The sequence below is a fragment of the Gopherus evgoodei genome, chromosome 3 (genome assembly GCF_007399415.2).
Source record: "Gopherus evgoodei ecotype Sinaloan lineage chromosome 3, rGopEvg1_v1.p, whole genome shotgun sequence".
NCBI classification, from domain to species: domain Eukaryota; kingdom Metazoa; phylum Chordata; order Testudines; family Testudinidae; genus Gopherus; species Gopherus evgoodei.
Genome location: NC_044324.1, coordinates 151,679,242 through 151,706,105, shown reverse-complemented (window position 1 = coordinate 151,706,105; position 26,864 = coordinate 151,679,242). Strand labels below are relative to the sequence as shown.

Below are 26,864 nucleotides of genomic sequence, written 5' to 3'. Positions count from 1 at the left end.
TCTTCCCTTTGACCTTTTGATTGTTCTGGAATGCAGCCACTCCGAGATCGAAGCCATACTCACTGCATCACAGTTATGCTGGGCTGGTCATGTGTTGAGGATAGATGACACCAGAATGCCAAAGCAGTTGCTGTATGGTGAATTGAAAGTGGGTAACTGCGCATGAGGTGGTGAGAAGAAACAATTCAAGGACTCACTGAAACATGAGTTGAAGCAATGCAGTATTGATGTTGACACCTGGGAGTCATCAGCATAGAGCAGCAGTCAATGATGGGGTTATTCAATTTGAGATTAATTCCCATATAGCTCTTGAGGCACAGAGGCTAAGTCGTAAACAGTAGCAGATTATGCAGGCACAGACTGTAATCCCTTCCTCTATATCAAGCTACATGTGCCTTCAATGAGGAAAGGAATGCCATTTGCAGATTGGTGGTTTTAGTCTACAGTTCTCACAAGATATTATATCAGCATAATTTCTGATGTATGCAGAATGGCAACAACAATACTTAATTGCACCAAAGGTATTCACAAAATGCTGGATGTAGCAGCAGCACATCTAAAAAAATCCCAAAGGATGCAACTTTGGACAACTGGCTTCTTAAGACCAGTTCACTTCATTCAGTAGGTCTAATGTGCTAGCTGTTTCATAGGCTAGGGCTGGAAATCAACTAGGGGAAATCATGTCAAAAGATAACATTTATAAGTGAGACAGTGTACTTGACGGTAGGCTCAGCATTCTTCCAAGAGGAGCAATTTTTCCACGTGCTACAGTTCTGTACATCCGACACAATCAACCATGCCAAAGGACATGGTTTTTCATGGGAATTGTTTGTGACACTTCATACAAGATTCCCCATAAGACCTTTACAGCACTGGCTGGCACAAGTATACACCCCAGACATGGATAGGCTACAGAGGCATGTGACCATTCCACCAGGGATGCTACAGAAATTCTCCTGGTTGAAGTACAGAGAGAATGCACTAGTAGGGGAGTACAGTTCAGCCCTTGGTTCCAGGCACTGGTGGTCTCAGCAGATGCACCCATGTTTGGCTAGGGAGCTCACTTTCAGGAGTCACAAATTCAGGGTTTGTTGAATTTGCAAGACTCCATACTTCATTTTAACGTCCAGGAACTTTGGGTCATACACTGACACTAATATCATTCCTGCCCTTTGTCTCAGGGAAAATAGTTCAGATCCTAACCAATAACATTACTGACATGCATTATATGAACAAACAAGGGGGTGCTTATTCCCCCATATTTTGCCAGAAAGTGATGAAACTCTGGCACTGGGGCATCCAGCATTATGTATAACCTGTAGCCCTACACCTGCCAAGAATACAGAGTATCCAAGCAGACTGTTTGAGGATGCTGAATCAGGGCCAATGCAAATGGTCTTTGAATGAGATGGTGGCTCAGCATTTGTTCAGCAGGTGAGGAACTCCTGAAATATGTCTCTTTGTCACTAGAGAGAACACTAAATGCTACCTACTGTGATCCAGAGTGGGCAGGGACAAGGCCTCACCAATACCGTCCTATTGCACTGGTCCAGTGACTTTCCATATGCACTCTTGCCCATACTCTTAGGGTATACAGAAGATCCAAAGGGACAGGATAAAAGTTCTGTGGATAGCATTGGTGTGGCCAAGACAACACTGGTACACCAATTTGTTACAACTCCCTTGGCCACCTACTCCAATCTATAGACTTCCTATACCAAGCAGCAGAGAAAATTCTCATCTTAATTTTCCATCCAGGCACCTGGAGGTCTGGATGATTGGCTTCTAATGGGTCCTGACCTTAGCTGTGGTGCAAGAGTCATTGAGATCTGTCCTATCCAGAAAACCTGCAGCACAATAGTGTTGTGGACATTTTTATGCTCAACGGTTGGTAAAGGCTTATGGCTGGAGTCTGCCCCCTGTGGGTATATCTACGCTGCAATTAAAAAAAATCCCTGGCACCTAGTCTCAGGGTCCAGGTCAGCTAACTTGGGTTTGTGGGACTTGGACTGCAGGACTAAAAATAAAAGTGGAACCGTTTAGACTGGAGGCTGGCCTCTATTGCATACTAGAACATATGCCAAACTGCTATTTCAGCCTGTTATCCAGGGTTTTTCCACACCACATCAACTAGGTTTCTCAAGGGACAAATCCATGCCTTTCCTTCTGATAAAGAACCTACACCAGTGAGGGATTTAAATGTAGTCCTTGGAAAGCTAATACCTAATTGGCTATACCTTCTGATTGGTTGGAAGAGTCAGACTGACTCTTAAGCCCAGCAGCAGCAGTTCAGCAGCTGCTCAAAGCATTCAACCATAGCTGTTTTAGCCTGTGCCTGCTTCTTCCCAGCCCTGCCCCTACCTTGTGTAACTCTGGGTAACCTAGTTGTGACACTGGGTTCTGACTCCTGATTCCAGCTCTGATGCTTGTCTCTGGGATCTAGCCTCTGACTTTGGTTCTGACCCTAGCTACTGATGCCTGCTCTAACCACTAGACTCCACTGCCCACATCCTGGTCACTGCTCTAACCACGAGGCCTGATACCTGCTCCAACAATTAAACCTGACTATCCACGTTCTATTCACTGAGAGTCACTTCCTGCATTTGCTTGTGTTATGCTAAAGCAAAGGTCCCTTCCAAGTGGAATTAGAGTCCATTCTACACGAGCCACAACTTCCTCCGTGGCATAGCTATGATAGAAACCTACAATGGAGAGATGCAGAAAGGCATATAAAAATTCAGTTCATACCTGTGTTAAATATTATGCCTCTTGTACCCATCCATACCCTTAAACCTCTAAACTTTGCTCTTGTTCAGATGCCATGTTCAAGCAGAGAGTGCTCGCTTTTTGTCCTCTACAAGTGGTACAGCTTGCTACCTTCTCTCAAGTGGGAATGCACAGAGGTCCTGGAAAAAGAAAGGAAGGAACTTACTGGTAATTGTTGTTCTTCAGGAGTCTCCTCCGTGCATTCACATTTTTCACACATCTTCTCTTTTTCAGACTTCTTGTCATGCTTTGGGACTCAGCGATTCAGGAGAATGAACTGACATTGGTAGGGACTCCGCTCCCTTTATATATACTCAGACCTCAGTCATCAATGTCACTCGGGGGCATTGTGCACCCCAACAGACACAGTTTTGGTAGAGGTTCCTTGCATCAACACCAGGGAGTACCATATTCCACATGTGGGGATGCACAGAGACATTTCTCAAAGAACAGCAGTTATCAGTACGTTTCTTTTATGGGTTTTCCCTTCCAGGTTATATGCATTTGTACCTGACTATGCGTGCACTAAGGGTCTCCTTTGAGTGATGGCCCCTATTATAACTCTGAGTACATTGTGCACAAGTAAAGTATGGTAGTTCCTACTCAGGTCTAATGTATATAGCTAACGTTTGTTAGGTATGCTAAAGTACCAATTAATTTACCAATATTGTAGGGGAAGTGGAGATGGACAATGGGAAAGGCTATTTCTAGTAGCATAAACTATTTCTCCATTGTGTATATGAACATGGTATTAACATCACACAAACACACGACAGTACTTCTTTTTTGGGAGTTTGAGCGGGTGGGGAGGAGAAGAATTGTATTTCCTTCCAGCTGTATTGTATGGCACTAAAGAGCTTTAGAAAGGATTTGCTCTCAGTCGTCCACAGTTAGTATTCTAGGGTCTGATTCTCTTTTGGGGATCTTTTCATATTAGCATGTGAATGTTAGGTATGCAATTAGTATGGTATCATTTAGCTTTGGAGACTTGGGTTTCAATCTTGACATGGGTCACCAATTAAAATAGGTTGCTTGTCTCATCCTTAAAGCTAATGGACATTTGTCTATCTCATATAACCTTCACCAGCTTGGCATACTGTAGTTTTCAGTTTCTGCGGAAGAGGGATCTATAACTGAAATGATTTGAGGATGGCATGTTAGGGTTGAGATGCATAAGAAGCGCTCTGGGGACAGTATTATATCTGGCTCAGGTTATTGCTATGAATACCTCAGTTTCATGAGCACTAAATTAACCAAGAAAATTGTCAGATTTATTTGTGTGTTTAATATAATCTTCTGCTCTCTCTTTTTTTAAAAAAAACCCTACCACTGGCATGTGAAGCACCAGTGTTTGCACCCTCCCTTATTGCATGAGAGCATGCAATGATAAATCATCAGTGGGTGCCAGCACAGTACCTCCTGGGGGATCAGAAGTAATAGAATTTGGAGCATTACCAACTACATCAAGGCACTTTTTATTCTGTAGTGTGGAATATAATTAACCTGTTTGTGTCTGCTATGCAATGGCAAAGGTTACTTCTCTTGATCAATAAGTTGTAATGCCTACTCTATGTACAATAATATTAATCATAAATTTATGTATTTTCTTTCATATCATGCTGTAGTCTTGGGAAATTACCTTTTGTGTTCAAGATTCCCCACTCCATAGCAGAAGTCATCTCTTGCATCTGCATCTGGGAACCTTCTGATCAAGTTAGCAAGAGTTTTTGTGTGTGTGTGTGTGTATTTATTGCTTAATACGTGGTCAGTACTCTTGTCCAGCCCCATCAACAAATTATGTTGCTGTCGGAACCTTGTGTATGTGAAATAATCATGATAACCATTTAGTGTTCTTTTTAGCTTTTATGGTGAATTAATGTAATTGAGAAGAAAACTGGTGATTAAATGGTTAAAGTTACAGAATTCAGACTAAACTTTTTAATAAAATCTGAACAGATGATCTGCCTTTTTTTTTTTTTTTTTTTTTTGAACTGGCAGGTTTCAGGCCCTCTAATTGGCTTCCCAGTTTTACAGAGTAATTACAGCTTCAAGCAAACTTTGTCATCTGTGGTTCAGAATGGTGTAAAGTAAACAGAACATTTTGAAATACAGCTTGTAGTTAGAGTTGCTCAGGAAAGTTTAACTAACCTATCTAATTTAGGTAGCAGCAGCATTTTATTTGAAAATGGTAGTTTACCTAGTAATTCGGAAGGTGTCAAACATTTTGTAGCCATAATGAATAAAGTTAACCTTTGGCATTTTACGTCATCTTTTCATTTCAAGGAGGTAAGTTCAATAATTCAGAAAGTTCCTTTGTATTTTTTAAACTCTTTATTTTTTCCCCATCTTAGATAAAGGATCAGAAATGGCCTGAAAAGATACATTTTTTTCTAAAACTGTATTGCCAATTTCTGTTCATCTAGTATTGTAGTCTTTTGGACATTAGTCTCCACTGAGATGTTGTATCCTGCCTAGTATTAAAAGGTCAGAAAACTTTCAAGATTGATCTTGAATCCTAACATCACTGAAGATTTAGGATTAAAATTTGTAATTCTAAATTATAGATGGCTAGCATACAAGAACACAAAGTTGAGTCTGTTTACTGGCTTACTCATCTTTTTGAATCGTAATTTAGATTTCCAACTGTTTTGAATTGAGATTCAACCTTTTAATTACATTTGTTTATGTATAGTAACAAATTTGAAGACATTGTGGCGGCTTGTTCTCTTCTCTTGGTAGTGACCTAACTATTGCTTGAGCATCCTGAGCCAGCTCTTGGTAGCAAGCTTCACTTATTCCTCTGTGCTTTGTACTTCACTTTCCAAACTATTTTTTCTTTGTAAGTGTAATACAGTTTTTCAGTAGCTAGTAGAAAAGAATTATAATACTCTATATTATAGTACTCGCTCATTCATCTTTACACACATTTTTCATTAGCTGTCAGTAAAAGAAGAGGTCAACAAATGAGCCATTGTTCATTTTCTAATCATAGTAGAAATGTTGCTTGCCCAAGTAAATGTGCATACAATAGCTTATGAGGTGTGTGTGTATGCCAGATGCCAGTAAACTTCAGTGCTTTCACCTGCTTGAGAAATATGGGTAAAACATTGATTTTTGAAGTGTGTTGTTACTCTGCTTTTCTAAAACTGTTTTCCTTTTTTGAAGAAAAGGCATTAAATTAGCATCTTAAACTTTAGTTTTAAATAAGAGTTCTACATATGTTTGGATAGTATTAGAACCAGAGCTGGTCAAAATTTCTGAATTTTAATTTTCCAATATTTTTCTTTGAAATTAAAAATTTTGGCAAGTGCACTTCTAATGAAAATTGTTCCAATATTGACCAACTGTAATGACAATTACTTCCAAACTACTGTTTGCTCATTGCAGAGCCTAGTAAGAAGTCAAAATTGAAATATATTATTATTCTTAATAATAATAAACATTTGTATAGTACTATAGATTATGAACAGTGCTTTATAAGACATAGAGTGAACTCCAACCCTGCCTGAATAGTAATTTAGTGTATTACCATGTGTTTGCAATTGGAGAAAATATCTCTCTAAATGTATAGAACATGAATGAGTGCTGAAAAATAATTAAAAAATGTGCGGGAAAAATATTTATTATTGTAAAGGATTTAAAGGCTAAATCTTGAGTCAGTGCACAACACCATCCAGCACTGAAGTCAATGGAAATTGCACATGATTATCAGTTCTTGAGATTTTGACCTCAGTCAATAAACTTAAGTGGACATTGACCGCAATATTTGAATATATGTACAACATTTTAAAAAGATGTGTCTCTACAGTCGTAGAAATGTTTTTGTTGTTGTTGTTGTTTGAGAAAGAGTGTTTGATTACATATTAAAAACTTAATGCTTAAGTGCAAAGGTAAAGAGTTAATTTATATTTCCTGAATTATGGGTCCTTAAGAATGTGATCTTTATGTAATTTTTCTGTGGAATTTCTTATTTGTCTTTGAGTTATTGCTCATGTGTATTCCACAATAGGTGTGCTCGCCATCGTGCACCTGTGCTGGAAGTTTTTCCCCTAGCAGTACCCATAGGGGAGTGCCCCAGCGACCCCTGGAGTGGCACCTCCATAAGGGGTGCTGTGCATTCCTTCCACCCTCAGTTCCTTCTTGCTGCCAGTGAAGGTGCTTCAGAACTGCTCTGCTCCAGCTTTGCTGTAGCTCATCCCCAAAACTGCTTGTTCGTTCAGTGTATGGTATCTGTAGGTAGTTAGTTGTTTAGTTAGTTTAGTTTAGCTAGAGGTCCGGAGCATGCTCCGTGCCCTGGGTTTTAAGTCATGCAATGCTTGTAAGTGATCTATGCCAGTGAGTGATCCACATGCAGACTGTCTACGCTGTTTGGGGGAAACCCATCTCAGCGATCCCTGCAAGCCTCGGACGAAGAGAGAAAGAGACATTAGACTCCAGGCTATTGTGATGGAGTCGGCGCTGACCCCAGCTCTGGTGTGCCACTCCGAGTCGGCACCGGGCACTGTGGTGTTGGTGCACAGCAACCCTTCGGTGCAATCAACTAGTTGGGCACACCAAGAAGGATAGGAAGAGGCCGCCTTCGCTGCGGCACCTGAGTAAACCCAGGACAGAGGCTAGACCAATGTCAGAAAGTCCTCAATCCCCACCACCCTCTAGGCTTCCAACGCAAGTTGAGTGGAGTAGCCTGGCCCATTTGGAGCAGGCCTTCCCGGATGTCTGGATGCTCTCCACACCAGAGGCCCTGCAGGCAGCCCGGGATGTTTGGTCCATGCAGATACCAGGAGCACTGCCGACGTCGGCCCTGCGCTCCAGAGGCAAGCCACTGCTGGGATCTCTGTAGTCACCCCTGGCTTGGTAGCTTCCTCAGTCGAGGGAACATTCCTGATGCTGTTCGCCTACCAGCAACCATTCAGGGAAAAGTCCACGGGGATCGCCCTTGACACCCACCAGGCTGTCTGTTTGGGTTCCATCTGAATGAGACTCTTGGCACCACTCCGTCTTGAGGAGCGAACACTGACGGGACTGAGGCAGACATCGCCAAAGGTCCCCGTCTTGGAGGGGCTATCGCAGTTCATCATGGCACAAACGTAGATGTTGTTCCCATTTGGCGTACCACTCCAGGACTCTACCATGGCACCATCGCCACAACCCTGGGTATTGATCACCAGCATATCGCCGTCACAGGTCTGCCCGCCAGAGCTGATCGCGGAGCAGCTGTTACCAACAATACTAGTCCTCCACGTCAGGATCGCACCTGTGCTGCGGCTCCCCTCGGTCAGTGGCAGGTCGTCTGTCCTCCCAGCCTCCCTTCGTAGTCGTCCATTGATGGGCCAGGCTGAACAGCTGGCTCCACCAGTGCCACAACAGGTGCAGTGGGCACCGTGGCCCCCCATGCAGCTCCCGGTGGCTGGAGCCTCAGAAGGACCATAAGCCTCCCTCTCCAGACCTCCGAGGATGGAGTAGGTGGGACGTATATCCTCAGCACTGTGCCCGAAGCCCGACCAGTTGGTGGACCCTCTGGTGCCTGTGGACACACAAAGTACCGTGCCAGTGTCAGGACAGGGAGGAGTTCAAAGTGCTGGTGGAGGAGGATACAGTGGCTGCCAGGGCAACCCTGCAGGTGGCTTTGGATGCAGCAGACATGGCCGCGTGGTCCATGAGAAGGGTGTCATGGCTCCTGCTTTCTGGGCTGTTCAGCAAGGTACAGACCTCCCTGCAGGACCTCTGATTTGACTGCAAAGCTCTGTTTGTGGAACAAATGGACAAAAAGCTACATGGCTTGAAAGACTCCCGCATGACTCTCCAGACTCTGGGTCTCTATGTTCTGGCTCTGGCTAAACCTGAGTTCAAGCCGCAGCAGACTCCCGCTCAGCCCACCCATCAAAATACGAGACCGCTTATAAGAAGTTGCCGTGCTATAAGAGGTGCCCACAGAGGCAGTCTCGGCCTACCACCCCAGCCTGGGTCCTCCAAGGGCAAGCAAGTGGGGCGGTTGTGACAGGAAGCCTGAAGGCACCCTGCCAGTTCTCATCAGGGATCCACCCTCCATAAAACTTCCCTTCTCCAATCGGTTGTGTGCTTTCCTCCCGAAGTCGTCGCAGCTGACCTCGGACTGATGGGTCCTCAACACCATCTCCAGGGGCTACATCCTCCAGTTTACTTCCTACCCACCCAACCATCCCCCGCCCCCATCCCTCCTGGGTTACCCCTCACACAATGCTCCGCTCGAGCAGGAGGTGGGGTGGCTTCTGGGCCTAGGAGTGATGGAAGTGGTACCCGGGGAGTTCAAAGGCAATGGGATACTACTCCTGCTATTTCCTTATCCCGAAGGCCAAAGAGGGGCTCAGGCCCGCCTTGGACCAGCGAGGCCTGAACCAATACATGGTGAAACTCAAGTTCCACATGATCTCCCTGGCCTCCATCATTCCCTCCCTGGATTCCAGGGACTGGTACACTGCCCTCGATCTGCAGGACATGTACTTCCACATTCATATATTTGAGGGGCACAGACGCTTCTGCCGTTTCACGGTGGGGCAGGAACACTACCAATTTATGGTCCTCCTGTTTGGTCTGTCCACTGCCCCCAGGGTATTCATGAAATGTATATCGATGATGGCGGCGTACCTCAGGTGCCGGGGGGTCCAGATCTTCCCCTAGCTGGACGACTGGTTGATCAAGGGCAGCTCCTGGTCACAAGGGCAGGATCATGTGGCGCTCCTTCTGTCCATGTTCACCACTTTGGGCCTGTTGGTAAACAACACCAAGTCCACGTTAGTCCTGGTTCAACGCATAGAGTTTATTGAGATGGTCCTGAAAGCCTCGTGGGCCAGAGCCTCCCTCCCACTGGACAGGTTCGAGACCCTGACATCGTCTCTGACATGGTCACAAGGTTTCCAGTGACAACAGCCAGAGCATGCTTCCAGCTCTTGGGTCACATGTCAGCATACATGTTTGTGGTCCATTACTCCAGACTCAGGATGAGGCCCCTCCAGTTCTGATTGGCCTCGGAGTTCTCCCAGGCCAGGGACAGGATGGACAAAGTCTTCACAGTACCCGAGCCAGTGATCACCTCCCTATGTTGGTGGTCCTCCCTGAGAAACATGCTCCAGTGGGTCCTGTTCAGGGGCAGGGTCCTGTTGCTGGACTTGGTGTCTGATGTGTCGGACCTGGGATGGAGGGCCCATGTGGGAAACGTTAAGACACAAGGTCTGTGGTCGGTTCAGGATCTGACCCTCCACGTAAACATCAAGGAGTCAGGGCAGCACGGCTGGCTTGTATGGCCTTCTGCTTGCACCTGGCGGGCTAGGTGGTCAAGGTCCTCATGGACAACATGGCCGTGATGTTGTACGTCAACAGGCAAGGTGGGGCCCGATCTTCTACCCTCTACCATGAAGCCCTCAGGCTGTGGGACTTTGTATAGCCCACGACATCTGCCGGGAACCTGGCATGCGTGGGCAGATCGCTTGAGCAGGGATGTCTCCTCTCAGCACGAGTAGTCTCTCCACCCAGACGTGGTGCACAGACTTTTCCAAGTGTGGGGAACTCCCCAGATGGACCTGTTCGCGACTCGGCAGAACCATTGCTGTCCCCAGTTCTGCTCTAGGGAAGGCTGGGACGGGGCGCTATCTCCAGTGCCTTCCTTCTGTTTTGGTCAGGCAAGTTTGTCTATGCCTTTCCCCCATTCCCGCTAATCGACACGGTCATGGAAAAGATAAAGACAGACAAGGTCAGGGTCCTTCTGATTTCCCCAGCATGGCCCAGGCAGCATTGGTACAGGAGGACCCTCATGGACCTGGCGGTTGCCCCACTGTGGCCGTTGTCGTCCCGCCTGGACCTGCTCTCCCAGGACCATGACTACCTCCTCCACTCCAACCTAGCGGCACTCCACGTCACAGCGTGGCTGCTAAATGGTTAGGTAGGGAGGAAAGGACATGCTTGGACAGGGTTCAGCGTGTCCTCCTAGAAAGCAGGCAGCCCTCCACACGCCGAGCCTACTTGGCAAAGTTTTCCAGATGGGCGGACGAGCGGGGCATTTTCCCAGTGGCCACCTCGATCCAGCTTGTTCTGGACTACCTCCCTCACCTTAGAGCCCAGGGCTTGGTGTCCTCGTCAATCAAGGTGTAGCTGACGGCCATATCGGCCTTCCATCCGCCGGTGCAGGGCCACATGGTATTCTCCCATGCAATTACTGGCTGATCCCTTAAGGGGTTAGCTCACCTCTTCCCGTATGTTAGGCCCCCTTTCCCGCAGTGGGACTTAAACCTGGTGTTGGCCTGTCTCATGGGGTCCCCGGTTGAGCCGCTAGTCACATGCTCCTGGTCACACTTCTCAAGGAAGGTGGCCTTCCTGGTTGCCATCACGTCGGTTAGGGAGGTCTTGGAGCTCAGGGCCCTGACATCTGAGCGGCTGTACATGGTGTTTCATAAAGATAAGATCCAGCTCTGCCCACACCCTTCGTTTCTCACGAAAATGGTCTCCACCTATCACATGGGTCAGGACATTTTTCTGCCAGTCCTCTGCCCCAAGCTCCCTGCATAGAGTGAGGAGTGCCGCCTCCACATGCTAGATTTGAGATGAGATCTGACTTTCTACCTGGAGCAGACTAAGCCATTCAGAAAGTCCTCACAACTGTTCATCTCCTCGGCCGAGCACCTGAAAGGTTGGCCGATCTCTGCTCGACGGCTTTCCAACTGGATCATTTCGTGCATCCGTACCTGTTATGACCCGTCAGCTGCCTTTTTGGCCCATGTCCCCATTCAGGACATTTGTAGGGCTGCCACATGGTCTTCAGTTCACATGTTCACCTCGCATTATGTGATCGTCTCCCAGACCAGGGATGATGCCGGGTTCGGCAGGGCTGTGCTCCATCCTGAGAATTTGTGAACTCCTACCACCTCCAACAGATACAGCTTGGAATCACCTATTGTGGAATACACATGAGCAATCACTTGAAGAAGAAAAGACAGTTACTTTTTCCATAACTGGTGTTCTTTGAGATGTGTTGCTCCTGTCTATTCCACATCCCACCCTCCTTCTCCTCTGTTGGAGTTGTCTGGCAAGAAGGAACTGAGGGTGGGGGGACTGTGCAGTACCCCTTATACTGCGCCATGGAGGCGCACTCCAGAGTTCGCTAGGGCGCTATCCTGTGGGTACTGCTAGGGGAAAAACTTCCAGCACCGGTGCACGTGGTGAGCATGCACACCTATTGTTCAATAGACATGAGCAACACATCTCAAAGAACACCAGGTATGGAAAAGGTAACTTGTCGTCTAGCTCGTTCTCTGAAATGCCTTATCTATTTTGTCTTGATTTTCAGTTTTATACATGGGAAGATCTGGATGAACTTACTCCTTCCTTAAGAAATTTTGAAGAATTTAACTTAAACATAACTCTCTTCTCACAAAAATGTACTTGAAAAAGCAAACTTCTACTTACCATTCATTGTATAGGAATATGTGTTTGTGAATATGTGTTTGTGAATATAGTTTTGTGAATTAATGTATGTTCATATGTACAATATTGCAGATATTTATTTTATTATGTTTAATGTATTCAGTTTTTAAAAATACATTGATAAGTTCCTATCTAGTGCTCTGGGTAACTCTTATTCATTTTAAAATTACAGCATAAATATATGCACCTCAACTGTCAGCAATCTCAGCTGCTTTAACAAACTGAAAAAAAATAGGCTTTACAGTATGCTTGAAAGATAAAAAATATGGCTCTGGCAGAGTTGGGGGAGCAAGCTGCAAAACAGAGGACCACTCACAGAGACTGTCCTGCCAGCAGTTCCCTCTTCTTTATATTGAAGGAGCTCCATGTTGAGCCTCTCTGCTAATCTTAACTGTGTCAGAATACCAGAGGAAAGAAGCTAGTCTCTCCCAGACCATTTAGGGTTTTATATATTAAAAACAACACCTTGAATTCCATCTGGAAGCTTATTAGAAGACTGTGCAGATCGTAATATGCTCTTTATAAGTTGTCTGCAACATTCTGTTAGCTTCAGCTTCTGAATGATCCTAAGGTATATCCCCATGGAGAGCACACTACAGCAATCTAATCTTAAAGTGACAACAGCATGAATAATTGTGGCTTGGTTTGCATTGTAGAAAAAAGAGCACATTCATCTTGCCAGGTGCAGATGGAAAAGGGTCCTTTAGCTACAAGCAGTACCTTAGCATCCTTGAGCAGTCCAAGATCTAACACCACCCTCAAGTTGCACACCTGTTTTACAAGTAGAGATCACTCTCCCTGTATGAGACACTGATAAAATTCCATCAACTCTTCTGGATGTTTCCTCCAGCCCAGAAATATTATCTCAATGTTGCCTGCAACTAACTAGCTTTCATCCATGCCCCAAGTTCAGCTAGGCATTGGGTAATTCATTCCATGGCTTCTTATAAATACTGGATGTGTATATAAACTATAATGTAACTAAACAATTTTATTTGCTCTTCCCATATTATAATAGCAATACTTATAAGAAAAAAATGTCCTTTATATCTTTTAGAATGCCAGCTAATGAAAACAGAGCGACCGAAGCCAAATACATTTATTATTAGATGTCTTCAGTGGACAACTGTCATAGAGAGGACATTTCATGTAGATACTCCGGAGGAACGGTGAGGAATGTTACGTCTTCCAAATTTTTGGGCAGAAGTTTCAGCACATCTACCAGTATGGCACAAGTCTTGATTTTGATTACTGGCAAGTTAAAGAAGTATGGGCTGGATGAATGGACTATAAGGTGGATAGAAAGCTGGCTAGATCATGGGGCTCAACGAGTAGTGATCAAAGGCTCCATGTCTAGTTGGCAGCGGGTTTCAAGCAGAGTGCCCCAAGGGTCGGTCCTGGGGCCGGTTTTGTTCAATATCTTCATTAATGATCTGGAGGATGGCATGGGCTGCACTCTCAGCAAGTTTGCAGATAATACTAAACTGGGAGGAGTGGTAGATACGCTAGAGGGTAGGAATAGGATACAGAGGGACCTAGACAAATTAGAGGATTGGGCCAAAAGAAATCTGATGAGGTTCAGCAAAGACAAGTGCAGAGTCCTGCACTTAAGATGGAAGAATCCCATTCACTCTTACAGACTAGGAACCAAATGGTTAGACAGCAGTTCTGCAGAAAAGGACTTAGGGGTTACAGTGGACGAGAAGCTGGATATGAGTCAACAGTGTGCCCTTGTTGCCAAGAGGGCTAACGGCCTTTTGGGCTGTATAAGTAGGGGTATTGCCAGCAGATCAAGGGATGTGATCATTCCCCTCTATTCAACATTGATGAGGACTCATCTGGAGTAGTGTGTCCAGTTTTGGGCCCCACACTACAAGATGGATGTGGAAAAATTGGAGAGAGTCCAGCAGAGGGCAACAAAAATGTTTAGGGGTCTGGAGCACATGACTTATGAAGAGAGGCTGATGGAACTGGGATTGTTTATTCTGCAGAAGAGAAGAAAGGGGGGATTTGATAGCTGCTTTCAACTACCTGAAAGGGGGTTCGAAAGAAGATGGATCTGGACTGTTCTCAGCGGTCCTGATGTCAGAACAAGGAGTAATGATCTCAAGTTGCCGTGGGGGAGGTTTAGGTTGGATATTAAGAAGAACTTTTTCATGAGGAGGGTGGTGAAGCACTGGAATGGGTTACCTAGGGAGGTTGTGGACTCTCCTTCCTTAGAGGTTTTTAAGATCAGGCTTGAGAAAGCCCTGGCCTGGATGATTTAGTTGAGAATTGGTCCTGCTTTGAGCAGGGTGTTGGACTAGATGACCTCCTGAGGTCCCTTCCAACCCTATATTCTATGATTCTATGATTATTTGTGGGCAATTATTGTAAGAATTTATATATTAGCCTTTGTAAAATATTCCTAATTCATGTCAAGTATACGATAAGAACTTTTTATAATTGAAGGCAAAGAATGTGCTCCGCTTATCCAAAGTTGTGTCATGACATGTCTTTGAAGTGTTATATCTTCAGCAACATAAACCAAATTTGAAACATATTTTCTTCTCTCAGTAGCTCTGAATTTCTTTTCATTCCAGGATATCTTTTGTTTTGTCAGAAAATGCAATTTTGTATGACTATATCTTCAGTTATAATTACAGTTCCTTGTTAAAGTAGATCTATACACATTTATTTAAGTATAAGAATAAACTTTTCATTCGCAAGACAAGTGTATAGGAGACATGAGATGAGATGCCATGTAAGTACACCTCTACCCCAATATAAAGCGACTTGATATAACACTAGTTTGGATATAACGCGGTAAAGCAGCGCTCCAAGGGGGAGGGGCTGTGCACTCTGGCGGATCAAAGCAAATTTGATATAACGCGGTTTCACCTATAATGTGGTAAGATATTTTTGTCTCCCGAGGACAGTGTTATATCGGGGTGGAGGTGTATCATTACTTAGCTGTATTGTGATCCTTGTTATTTCTTAGTGCCCACTTCCAGTGGAGATTAATACCATGGTTTGGCATTATTTTAGAAATTGCATAGCTACAAGCTTTCCTTTCAGTCTTGTTAAAATATATATATACACACACACATTTAAATATAGTTAGATTGTTTTTTAAAAACCCAACATTGCCTTATACTATGCAATTCTTGTTTCTTAGTGATATTCCTTTAAAAAGCCCATCAAGAAACATAGACTCTATAGGGATTGCAGAATACTGTCTACCCTAAACCCTGAGCTATACTTTGACTCATTAAGATATTTAGTTTGCTATTAAAGTATTTACAAAATCAAACACACATAATTATTGTGATATAATCTACCATGCACATATATCCTATGCTGCTGGATCTAGAGCATGTGCCAGTTGCCAGATTATGTAATATATGGGAGTAAACTGAAGCAAATTACTTCAGTAGTTCCTTTATTATATAGCATAATAACTTTGCAGGTAAAATACTACTACTATTTGTGCATTCATTAGAAAATATTTGACAGAAGGGGTCAAGCCTTTTTTTTTATTAATAGGAATTTTGGTTTATTCTTGATAGGGAAGAATGGACAGAAGCCATCCAAGCTGTAGCAGACAGGCTTCAGAGGCAAGAAGAGGAGAGAATGAACTGTAGTCCAACATCACAGATAGACAATATAGGAGAGGAGGAGATGGATGCTTCCACAACTCATCATAAAAGAAAGGTAACAGGATACAGAGATGACTGATAAGGTTCCTTAATATGTAAATAGCTTGTGTATAGTTGTGTATTTGTATAGAAGCAATATGCAAAGACAGTTATTTATAGAAAAGTTTGTTTACCATAAAGCATGGAAGTATACAATTCTTTTATTAAAGCTCAATGCCTCTGGTTCGTTATTTTAATGTAACTTACTCTTTGAGCCCACAGTTCACTGTTTCAGGCAACTGACGCCTGTACCAGGGTTTAAAAAATTGTTAACTAATCCATTATACATTTTCACATTTTCCCTTTTAGTTCTTTTTACTTTTCTAGAAATTTGGAAATAGGAGTTGTCCTAAAGGAAAACTATTTGCCTCTCTCATGCAAATAGTCCCATTTAAAGAAATATATTATTTACACGAGAACAGTAAGCAGGATTTGGCTCTTAATGACTTTTGTCTTTCACAGAAAGCAAAATATATGTGCTCTAGTTTTTAATAAGGCAAAACCCGGGTCCTGTTATGTGCAGGTGTAACAATCTCTTTATCATGCATCATCAGGAAGGTTTGAATCCTGAGCTTTTAGCATTGCAGCACAGACTGCTACCAGTTATGCTCCAGGACAGACTATATCAGTTAACAGGAAGAGTCCTATGTCAACCAGCCACTAGACGTGGAGATATAACACAATGAAACAGTGGGTTACCTATACATGATTTAGCACTCTTTTGCAAACAGCATGCCCAAAGATATGGCAGGGTCTTTCTGATAGGCAATGTGGCTAAATTGAAGGATTTGGGTCTGCCTGGCTAGAGATCTGAGTACTATTCCCAGTTTATGTAACTTCTCAGTGGAGTATAAGACACTGCATATCAATAAGTATTGTCAATGGTACAGAATTATTAACACAGTTTATAAGAAGTGCATTTGGAACTCATGGTCTCCCTGTGTCACCGTGCAGTGCATCTTTCCATAGGCCAAAAGGGGTAGGTGGGTGTAAGAAGAGGAAGATTAATTTTTTTCTGTGTGCTATTGAGAACATGAGCTCTCTGTGAAATCTGAAGTGAGATGCCTGAGGTGAGTGCATGTACAGTACTACAGAATGTTGAGGGATTTTGGCAGCAAGTCTAAAGCAAGCTGTACAAAACTAACCTCTGATGAGAAATGGTGATTTTTGATATCTAATAACTCAGCTGTATCTGAATAGAGTTTTTGAGGCCAGTAAAGGGCACGTCCATGTCCCTATGGCTATTTCCCTCCCAAAATTCAAAGAATGTTTCAAGATTTTTTTTTAAATGAAAAATTTGAAGTAACCTTAATACAGGGTGTGTCGTCACTTTCCCTGTGTGTCCATAGAGTCAGCAGCCAGCAGTCCTGAATACTATAATAATGTTAATCATTCAGAATATTTTTTCTTGCTTCTTTTATTAAAGACTTTTCTATAGGAAAAAAGATAGTATTGACTGGTTAGAAATCGGTCTAGACATATGATTTTGTGAAGCTCTTATAGTTGTTGGTATAGACAGAACCACAATTTATAACCATATAATCCATCTATTCTGTCATTTATTTTCTATATGGGTTTGTTTAACATCAAGGGTTTATTGTACAATATGTTCTACCCACAGTAGCTTTGTCGCAGGATTCTACGTCTAAGCCCAATGAATTTTGCTTTTGCCTGCTCCATATGGTACACTTATGAGTATAAGAACATAATCATATTAAGAAACAAATACACAGAAATGGGACTACTCTGCTCTAGGAATGTAGTAAATTGAGTCTGTAAATAAAATGATCTTTAGAGTACATGATTTAATTTTGATAGAAGTGGCTCCATCATCTTCAGTCTGGGTACTTCTGTAAATCAAAGGTGGTGCTTTTCATAAGTAACTTTTAAAATCTTAATGTATATTGTAGCTATAAAATGCTAATACCATCACTAGAATCCTGAAATACGGTATGCTAGATTATGATCTGAAGATTGTTTTTGTTCCTCTATGCACTTTTTTCTTATGGGCAGGATCTTGCTCTCATTGAAATCAATGGCAAAACTCCTGTTGATTTAAATAGGAACGGAATCGGTCCCTTTGTGCACAGAATATGTTCTTATGAGTTTTTCACAACTTGTTGTAAAGCCTATTCTCTTTCTCATCCTTCAAATAAAACACCAGTAGTGGAGTCAATCAGCTCTACACAAGAATTAACTATGTGAACCTTTCTTAGTTATTTTGGCTTCCAAAAACAGAAGTATGGAACCTGTAGCTCTGCCCTCTCCATCTTACCCTTACCTCATAAATTAGTTCTTCAGGATGCAGAATGAGTAAGAAGTAAGAAAAAAAAAATAGGACCAGAACACTGGAGAAACAGGAGGTGAGGGGGAGGGACAAGAGAAGAGAACCTCATCTAATTGTTGGAAGCCCCTCAGGAGTCTTAATTCCCTAAAACCCTCATGTGAATGGGTATTTGCCCCTTTACTCCATCAAAGTTTTTAGTAGTCCCAGCTCTTTCATTCCTCTGGTTGAGGGGTGCTTCTTCAATCTCCTAACATCCACCCGTTGCATTCCTTGGCAGGCCTCGCTGTGTTACTCTGCACTGTTTGCCATCTCTAAGCCCTCTCGTAAACTCAGGAAGAGACTTTTGTCTTCATGACTAGGTCTATGAGCATGGCCTGCTGTTAAACCGTACTCAGAATCCTCCAAGGCTATTGCTTTCCTTTGTAATATCTGCTTTGATGCGACATGTGTGAAAACTAGATCCATGATAGCACTGATTTTACTTTCATTTGTGGAGATATTAGATTACAGATTCTTACAATACGACTGGCTTTCTGCCCTTCCCTTCGTACCTATAACTGTGTTCATCTAGACCAAAGTATTCCCTTCTTCATTGATGCTGTGCTAACTTTCTGAATGGACCTTGATAGAATTGTACTCACCCCAATCTGGTGATGATTCTGAGGGAAGAGATGATCACTTTTACGGAGGGTTTGGCTGATCGCACAGATTTCTGACTTTTAGAAGTAGCATGGCATAAAATGCTTTCACTTTCCTTCTTCAGGCTCACAGAGTAGATGATCAACTGCCCTTTGTTAATCAAGCGGTTGTCCCATCCCTCAGGGAGTGAATGGCCAGTCTTATAGGTTAAGATACAAAGGATTCTGCCCAACCCTGACCAAGCCACTGTTCTGTTGAATGGGATTTCTTGTGCTTTTCACTCTGCAAGAATCATATCTCCAGGCCATTCTCAGGCAGGCAGTTTTCACTACTTTGCTTTAATACAGAAAAGAGCAAGAAAGTTGTTTGCTTCATGTTTATTTGTAAGACTGTTAAAACGGAGCAGATGACCTGGCTTGTTCCTCCAAAATTCTAATTGTGACTTGTGGGGCAATGAATACAATCCAGGGCCCCAGAAGGAACCATTGTGATGATCTAGAATAACCTTCTGTATAACACATCACATCTTGATTTAAAATTTGTCAGTGATGGAGAATGCACCATGACTCCAATGATTAATTACTGTCACTGTTAAAAAATGACACCTTTAGAACACTGGAGCCCCATGAAATTCTTTTTATTTTTTATAGTTTTTCATTTAACGTGAGGGGGAGATTTCATGTTGTTTTGTTTAATTTGTTTTATCTGTGTGTGTGGTGAGAAGCTCTGGGGGATGGTTTGGATCCTGCCCCTAGAAGGTCGGAGGCCCTGGGAGGTGCAAATTGCAGGGGGGAGCCAGTCCTGCACTCACCTGCAGTAGAGGCACCTGTCCTGTAGGGTCGGGCCTGCCAGCTTGCAATGCCACTCACTCAAATTTTCACTCCTTCCGCTCCATTATGCCTGGAGTGGGGAGCTGGGCCCAGCCCCATGAACAGGAGCTGTTGCTACAGGGTGAGTTTTTCATTTTATTTAGTTTATACATTTTTTGTTCATTTTTGTGTTATTTTGTATTTGTAAAAAACACGGGACTTTAGAGAAGACCAGTCTTTTGCTGAAGATATGTGATTAACATCTTCCATGTGGTCACCACACACTTGTGGTCACACATTACATGGTGGACCTGTTTGCAACAGCATAGTTGTAATTTAGAAGTGTTCTACAAGCATCTGCTTAAAAGTTCCATGTGTCAACCACAATGTAATTACACTTTATTATATGCAGGCTGGAACATAAAACAGAGAAAATTAGCTACAGTAAAAGCTATGTTTTCCAGCACTTTACCAACCGGAAGGATCTAGGAACAGGCATTTCTGACAGCGTTGCCAGCAGTATTCCCTCTCATTTTTCCCACCCATGTGTGGAATGAATTTAGTTGTGTGTACCAATATGGAGGTGATGTGTGACACATCACATAACAAAATTCACGTGGTGGGGGTGGGGCCAAGGGCTTTGGAGTGTGGGAGGGGGGCTGAGATAGAGGGTTGGGGTGCAGGGGTGTGGGGGCTCTGGCTAGGGGTGCAGACTCTGCGGAAGGGCTGGGGATGAGGGACTCAGGGCTGGGACAGAGAGTTGGGGTGAAGGAGTGTGAGGGCCCTGGCTGGGGGTGCGGGCTCAGGGCTGGGGCAGAGAGTTGGGTGCAGGGGGTGAGGGCTCTGGCTGGGGGTGCGGGCTCTGGGGTGGAGCCAGGAATGTGTGTTTTGGGGTACAGGAGGGTGCTCCAAGGCTACGACGGGGAGAGAGGACTCCCCTGAGCAGCACCTGGGCTGGGGGAGAGAGGTACTTCTCCTCGCTGCAGTAACTCCGAAGCTGGGACCTCAAGATAAGCACTCTTCCCCTGGCAGGTCTGGGCCGGGGTTGGGTTCGGGCCTGGGGAGGGCCGCTGTGGATTGGTTGGGATCGGGGTAAGGGCGCCCTGGCCATGGTAGTGTAGTGTTGGGGCTAGGGGAGGTTGGGATCAGGAGAGGGGCGCCCCTCCCCCAATTGTGGCAGGCCTCTGGGCAGGTTCTGCTAAGAAGGCTGTGCATCTGTGCAGCTTACAGGGAACTTAGGCTGCCAGGTATCCGGATCCAGGCGGTGCTCACCTCGGGTGGCTCCGCACAAGTGGCGACAGCAAGTCTAATGCCAGCCCTGGCGATCCCATTTTGGAGTCCTGACCCACAGTTTGAGAACCACTGTGCTAAGCCTTCACTAAAAATTAAACTGGTTAAAGATTTTTATAAGAAAATCATCACATAAATTTAAAACCGAGTAAAAGAAGCATTCTTGATTAGGTCCTTTTTGAGATGGTCTCTACCTGTTAATCCTCTTCCTTCTCTTTTGTTCTAAAAACTTCTTTGCATGATCAAATTGTTTAAACTTCTGGAGGTCACCATTATCAGTTATCTTTGCTTTAGCTGGAAAGATCTTCACAGCTCTTTTTGCCCCAGCCACTAGCAATTTTTTATTTCTCTTTTTTATGCCTCGGAGTTTCCTGTGCTAAATCAGCAAACATATTTAGTCACTTGCCCATAAATCTCAGGTTTTGTGCAGTTCCAGGTGTGACATTTTGTACAAATTATTTAATGATCAAATTTTCAAACAGTTTACCTGAAATCATAAACTTCATCTTTAAACACAGTTGTGTAGATTTAGGGCAGGTAAAAGGCATAGACAGTCATGGAAAATGAAACCCTCTATTTATCTACTGGCAGGTTTTTCAACAATAAAGGTGATAGTATTGGTGTAATATACTTAGACTTATTGAAGGCATTTGACTTAGTACTGCATGACATTTTGATTAAAAATCTATAATGATACAAAATTAACATCTCACTTAAATGAATTAAAAACGGTCTAACTGAAAGGTCTCAAAACATAATTATAAATGGGGGAATCTTTGTGTGTGTGTATTTCTATGGTGTTCCGCAGGGACTGGGTCTTGGCCCTATGCTATTTAACATTTTTGTTAGTAACCTGGAAGAAAACATAATATCATCACTGCTAGTTTGCAGATGACACAAATTTGGGGAGTGCTAAATAATGAAGGGGATAAGTCACTGATAGAGAACATTCTGGATTGCCTGGGAGACAGGGCACAAACACACAAGTCTTTTAATATTAACAAATGTAAAGATATACATCTAGGAACAAAGAACGTAGTCCAAGAAGGATGTTGATAAAGAGGAGAGGTTTCAGAGAAGAACCATGAGAATGAATAAAGAATTAGAAAAACTGCCTTATAGTGATAGATTCAAGGAGCTCAATCTATTTAGTTGAACAAAAAGAAGGGTAAGGGGTGACTTGATGACAGTCTGTAAGTACCTTCATGGGGAACAGGAATTTGATAATGGACTCTTCAGTAATCAGACAAAGGTACAACATGATCCAGTGGGTGGAAGTTGAAGCTAGACAAATTCAGACTAGAATTAATGGACACATTTTTAACAGTGAAGGTAATTGACCATTGGAACAATTTACCAAGTGTTATGGTGGATTCTCCATCACTGGAAAACTTTAAATCAAGACTGGAAAATTTTCTAAAATATATGCTTTAGTTCAAACAGGAATTAATTCAGGTAAATTCTGTGGCCCATGTTATACAGGAGGTCAGATGAGATGATCACAGTGGTCTGTTTTGGCCTTGATAAATAACGCTTCTTTCTAAGGATTACAGGGATATTTTGTTCTCCATGGTCTACACAGTTCTGAGCATCTCTACTGAATCTACCAAGTAATGCAAAGCATGATAGTTTGTCAAACAGGAAATGTGATTCACTGAAATAGTCATATAGGAGCCACAAAACATACATTAGATGGGAACAAATTTTAAGTACCACTGAGTTGGGCTGGATTCAGACTGGAGACCTACAGCAACAGGCTGTGTAGCTCATTAGCAATGTCATGAGGTATTTAGTCTTCCCATAAGTGCTAATTTAAGTGGTGGTCCCATATCTTTTTATATTTTAGCTTCAAAAATTCTACACTGAGCATTAAAGTTGCTTAGCCAAGTACTATGGAATGCCAGGATTAACTTTGTTGATGCAACTTGAGTTATGCTCCTTGTGCATATGCATTATAAACAGACTTTAATTACGTAGTCACATACCGTGTTTTCCCTCATGGATCGTCAGCAGGATTTGAACCCAGGAGTTTCAGAGCCACAACACAGATCTCTGCCACTTGAACGAAAGGAGTGAATGATACATACACGAATAGGCTTTTATTTTCTATGTGTAACAGCCCCTAGAGAGGGAAATAACACATGTTTGGCCAGTGGATTACACGGCTGTAGGTGAGACAGCAGTGGGATGTTGGATATTGGGATTCCTGGGTTCTGTTTGTGGTTCTGGCAGCAGAGTGTGATCTAGTGGTTAGAGACATCACAGTGAAGCATGTAGGTTTTGCAAACTCATCCCAAAAGGTATCATGGCTAAGTGGATGAATTTTGCATTGCTTTTGTCTTGGAAACCTGGGTTCTTTTTCCACATCTGCCTGAAGTGGCCATGTGCAACATCTCAATTACCTTATTTGTAAACTGTGGGAATGATAGTTTCCTAACATCAATCAGCAAAAGAGGTGAGACCAGAACCCATAGTATTCTGGCTCCTAGCTGAGTACACATTACATGGGACCAAAGGTTATTTTAAGGGATAGTCTCTATATCTCTTCTCTCCCTTCCCCCCGAATGTGTGACACTTAGGGCTTGTCTACACTGGAAATTTATAGCGCTGCAACTTTCTCACTCGGGTGTGTGAAAAAACACCCCCCTGAGCGCAGCAAGTTTCAGCGCTGTAAAGTGCCATTGTAGATGGTGCCTCAGCGCTGGGAGCCACGCCTCTCGGGGAGGTGGTTTTTTTTAGATCTGCGCCGTGACCACACAAGCCACGTTAAAGCGGTGCCACGTTGCCACTGTAGGTGAGCCATTAGCAAGACATGTATGTGGAAAAGCAGCCTAATGCATCATTGTCATTTGAGATGGGTGACAGATGGGAGGCCAAGTTGCCTGTACAAGCAATCTTTTTTCCTTCATAAGAGGAGTATTTATGGGTGTGTGTACACACGTGTATGCTCATGCGCACACACGGTCTTTATTAGGTATGAGCAAAAATAACTAGGCATGGATATGTGTTGAGAGTAGCCAAGTTGTGGGAGAATTATCATTAAATCCCAGGAATGAGGAGCACCCTTTCACTGACAAGAAGATCAGATTGAATGGATTATATTGTTACTTGCAGCTCTTAAATGCCTTTCTCTGGCTCAGCCCCTTAAAACACTCCTGGATTTTTAACAGTTGATGATTTCTAGGTTCCTAATTTTCCAGATTTTAAATTTTTTTTAGAGAGACTTTCTTAAACTATAGTATTTTATATAGTTTTTAAATTTGCAGTTTCTATTTTCATGTTTTCAGTCTATATTTAGTGTTCACAGTATCTTGACACTTTTATTTGTGCCTTCTGTAACTTCAAAACTGCTTTTAGAGAGGTCAAGAGGCTTCAGAATGTTTCCCTCAGGATAACTAAACCCATCATCTTAAAAAGGAGTGAGTGATGGTAGACTCACCAGATTCATCAGCCTCCTTACCCGGCTTATATTGATAGATATGAAGGTTTCCAGATCCGTTTTCTGCTAATATTTTGATTTCTTGGAATCCATTTTGCAGTAGTTCAGTTAAGTGAAGGAAAATAACAATGAAAACATAAACACCAGGTTGATTCTGAAAACAATCAAGCAGTAAACTCTATACCCTAAGACTTAAATAAGCCAACAGCTGGTGCTAAGCTGCAAGGTCTGTTACTGGCATTGTATTGCAGTTAGTGGATCATGTATGTTTAAAACAAACCAAAAAAACCTGCCAGTCCAGAGCCAGCAGCAGCCTGGTGTTAAAGGAAGCTTGTGAGTGGCTGTATTTCTTCACTCCCTTTGTTCTGCTAGAGTTGATAATCTTTCTTAAACTGGCAGAATCCATGAATTTCAGACTAATTTGTTCTGCATGTGCTGTTGCTAAGAATCATTACATATGATATATAAGATCACTTATTTTATATTATTTAGGGTTTTTCTAGAGAATATAAACTTCAATGATTATATTAATAAATGCATTAAAGATATAGTTGAAGCCTTAAACTAAAATGTTCTTCACTATTCTGATTTTGATTGTGGAAATCCACTATTTGTATAACTTGGTCTTAACTTGCTGTCAGTGGTACTGTTTGGTAGTGGCAATGCACTAAATGTGCATATGTATATATAGTATCTGCATATTATGATCCTATTCTTGATTTTTCCTCCATCCAGACAATGAATGATTTTGACTATTTAAAACTACTGGGGAAAGGCACTTTTGGCAAAGTTATTTTGGTCCGAGAGAAGGCAAGTGGAAAATATTATGCGATGAAGATTTTGAAAAAAGAAGTTATTATTGCAAAGGTAAGCTTATATTTTAATATTTTCCCTTCTCAAGTATTCCTTTGGGTGGGAAATTCCATACATAACAAGCAAAACACCAGTGGTTTCTGATAGTAACTATAAGTGTCTAAAGGGCTCTAAGTTCTCTTAACATTTGTACTTCATGTGCCTTTTTCCATTGTCTTACCAATCTAATGATCAGAAAGCATTTGGATGCATCCTTGCTGTGGTCGTCTGCATCTATGTTTAGGAAAGCATCAGAAAGATTGTGCAAGTCAGCTTTAAATAAGATGAAGATGTACTGTAGGAAGTTCTGTAGGCTTACAGGAAAAGATTATTTTAAAGCAAACTGAGATCATTCTCAGAGTAATTTATGTGAAGTGGAGCAATTAAATATAGCTTAAATTTTATTCCCTGCCTTGCTCATGGGATAAAGAATTAAAAGTTTCCATTCCTATGGGACAGGAAAAATCTGAAGTTTATTGCCTGTAGAGCTGATGTTAAAGGGTCAGGATCAAATAGTTTAAACTTAGTGTTTGATTAGCCTGGTATTGCCAACTGTTGTGATTTGATTCTTAGACTATCGCTGTAAACTCTCTGTGTAGTTGCTCTAAGCTGATGGGAGAGAGCTCTCCCATTGGCCGAATTACTCCAGTCCCTGAGAGTGGCGGTAGCTATGTGAGCGGGTGAAGCTGTAGCGTAGCCATAGCCTTAGACTTAAAGAGTTCAAGGCCAGAGGCACTGTTAAATCATTTAGTGTGACCTCCTGTGTAATACAGGCCCTTAAATTTCACCTGGTTACCCCTGTATTGTGCCCAGTAATTTATTGTGACCTTTGCAATATTTGCTGGTTTATGAAAAGCTCAGCTGCTGGTATCAGATTATTATGTGAGAATTTTATCTTTCATCTTAAAAAAAAAAAAAAAAAAAAAAAAATAAATTTCTTGTCATGTGGAAAAGTTAAAAAATTTGAACTCTGAATGCTGCAAAGTCAGGAAGCAAATCCAAAGAACCCCAATCTGATGATTTTTGTTGGTCTGACTCATGATATTTGAGGCCTGGGGTTGGCAAAACTGATAACCATAAAATTCTAATGGAATTTTTCTCATGCATTTTATATATTTTGCTTTTAAAATATCACTCTATACATGTTTGCTTTTAAATATAATTGTGGGATGAAATGTGCTATGCCAGAACTTGCAGCCAAGGGGGATGGGGGCTATGATGGTTTTAAGCTACCTTTGTGCCTTCCTGATTCTGGACAGCTCCAAGGGCTAGAGCAGCTCTCAGTGCAATTTAGACAGCCCTGTGGGTGTACAGCGGCTGCTTCCGGTTGTTCTGTGGGTGGAAGTGCTTCTCAGAGCAGCCCTACCCCCAACACCTTTGTCCTCAACATGGGCCTTTTATTAGTGCTTGTGTAGGAATCCTCAGAAGACAGTCTTATGGATATCTTTCTTAGTTCCTGTGCTGAGAGAATCCTTACCTGGCTGCATGCAGGGCCTTTAGAGCTTCTTCATGCAATTTTCTTGCCCTTTTACCCAGTGTAAAGATGCCATAGTTGTGGTGGCTTTTGTATCAGTTAGAGAAAACCAATATTTTGGCTTCCCTTGTTCACACTGATGGCTGCTGCAGTAACACTGAATTTAAAATAAAGTTAA

General features: G+C 42.7%; 1 protein-coding gene across 10 annotated transcripts in view; it reads left to right on the top strand.

Moving 5' to 3' along the window:
• Positions 1-26,864, top strand: part of AKT3 (AKT serine/threonine kinase 3) — a 283,027-nt gene that overhangs the window by 153,935 nt on the left and 102,228 nt on the right. For all 10 annotated transcript variants that reach the window (XM_030557011.1, XM_030557009.1, XM_030557016.1 and 7 more), the window contains 3 exons: positions 13,277-13,388; positions 15,768-15,912; positions 25,096-25,227. In XM_030557011.1, the coding sequence (XP_030412871.1) occupies positions 13,277-13,388; positions 15,768-15,912; positions 25,096-25,227 (389 nt within the window). The remainder of the gene's footprint in view (positions 1-13,276; positions 13,389-15,767; positions 15,913-25,095; positions 25,228-26,864) is intronic.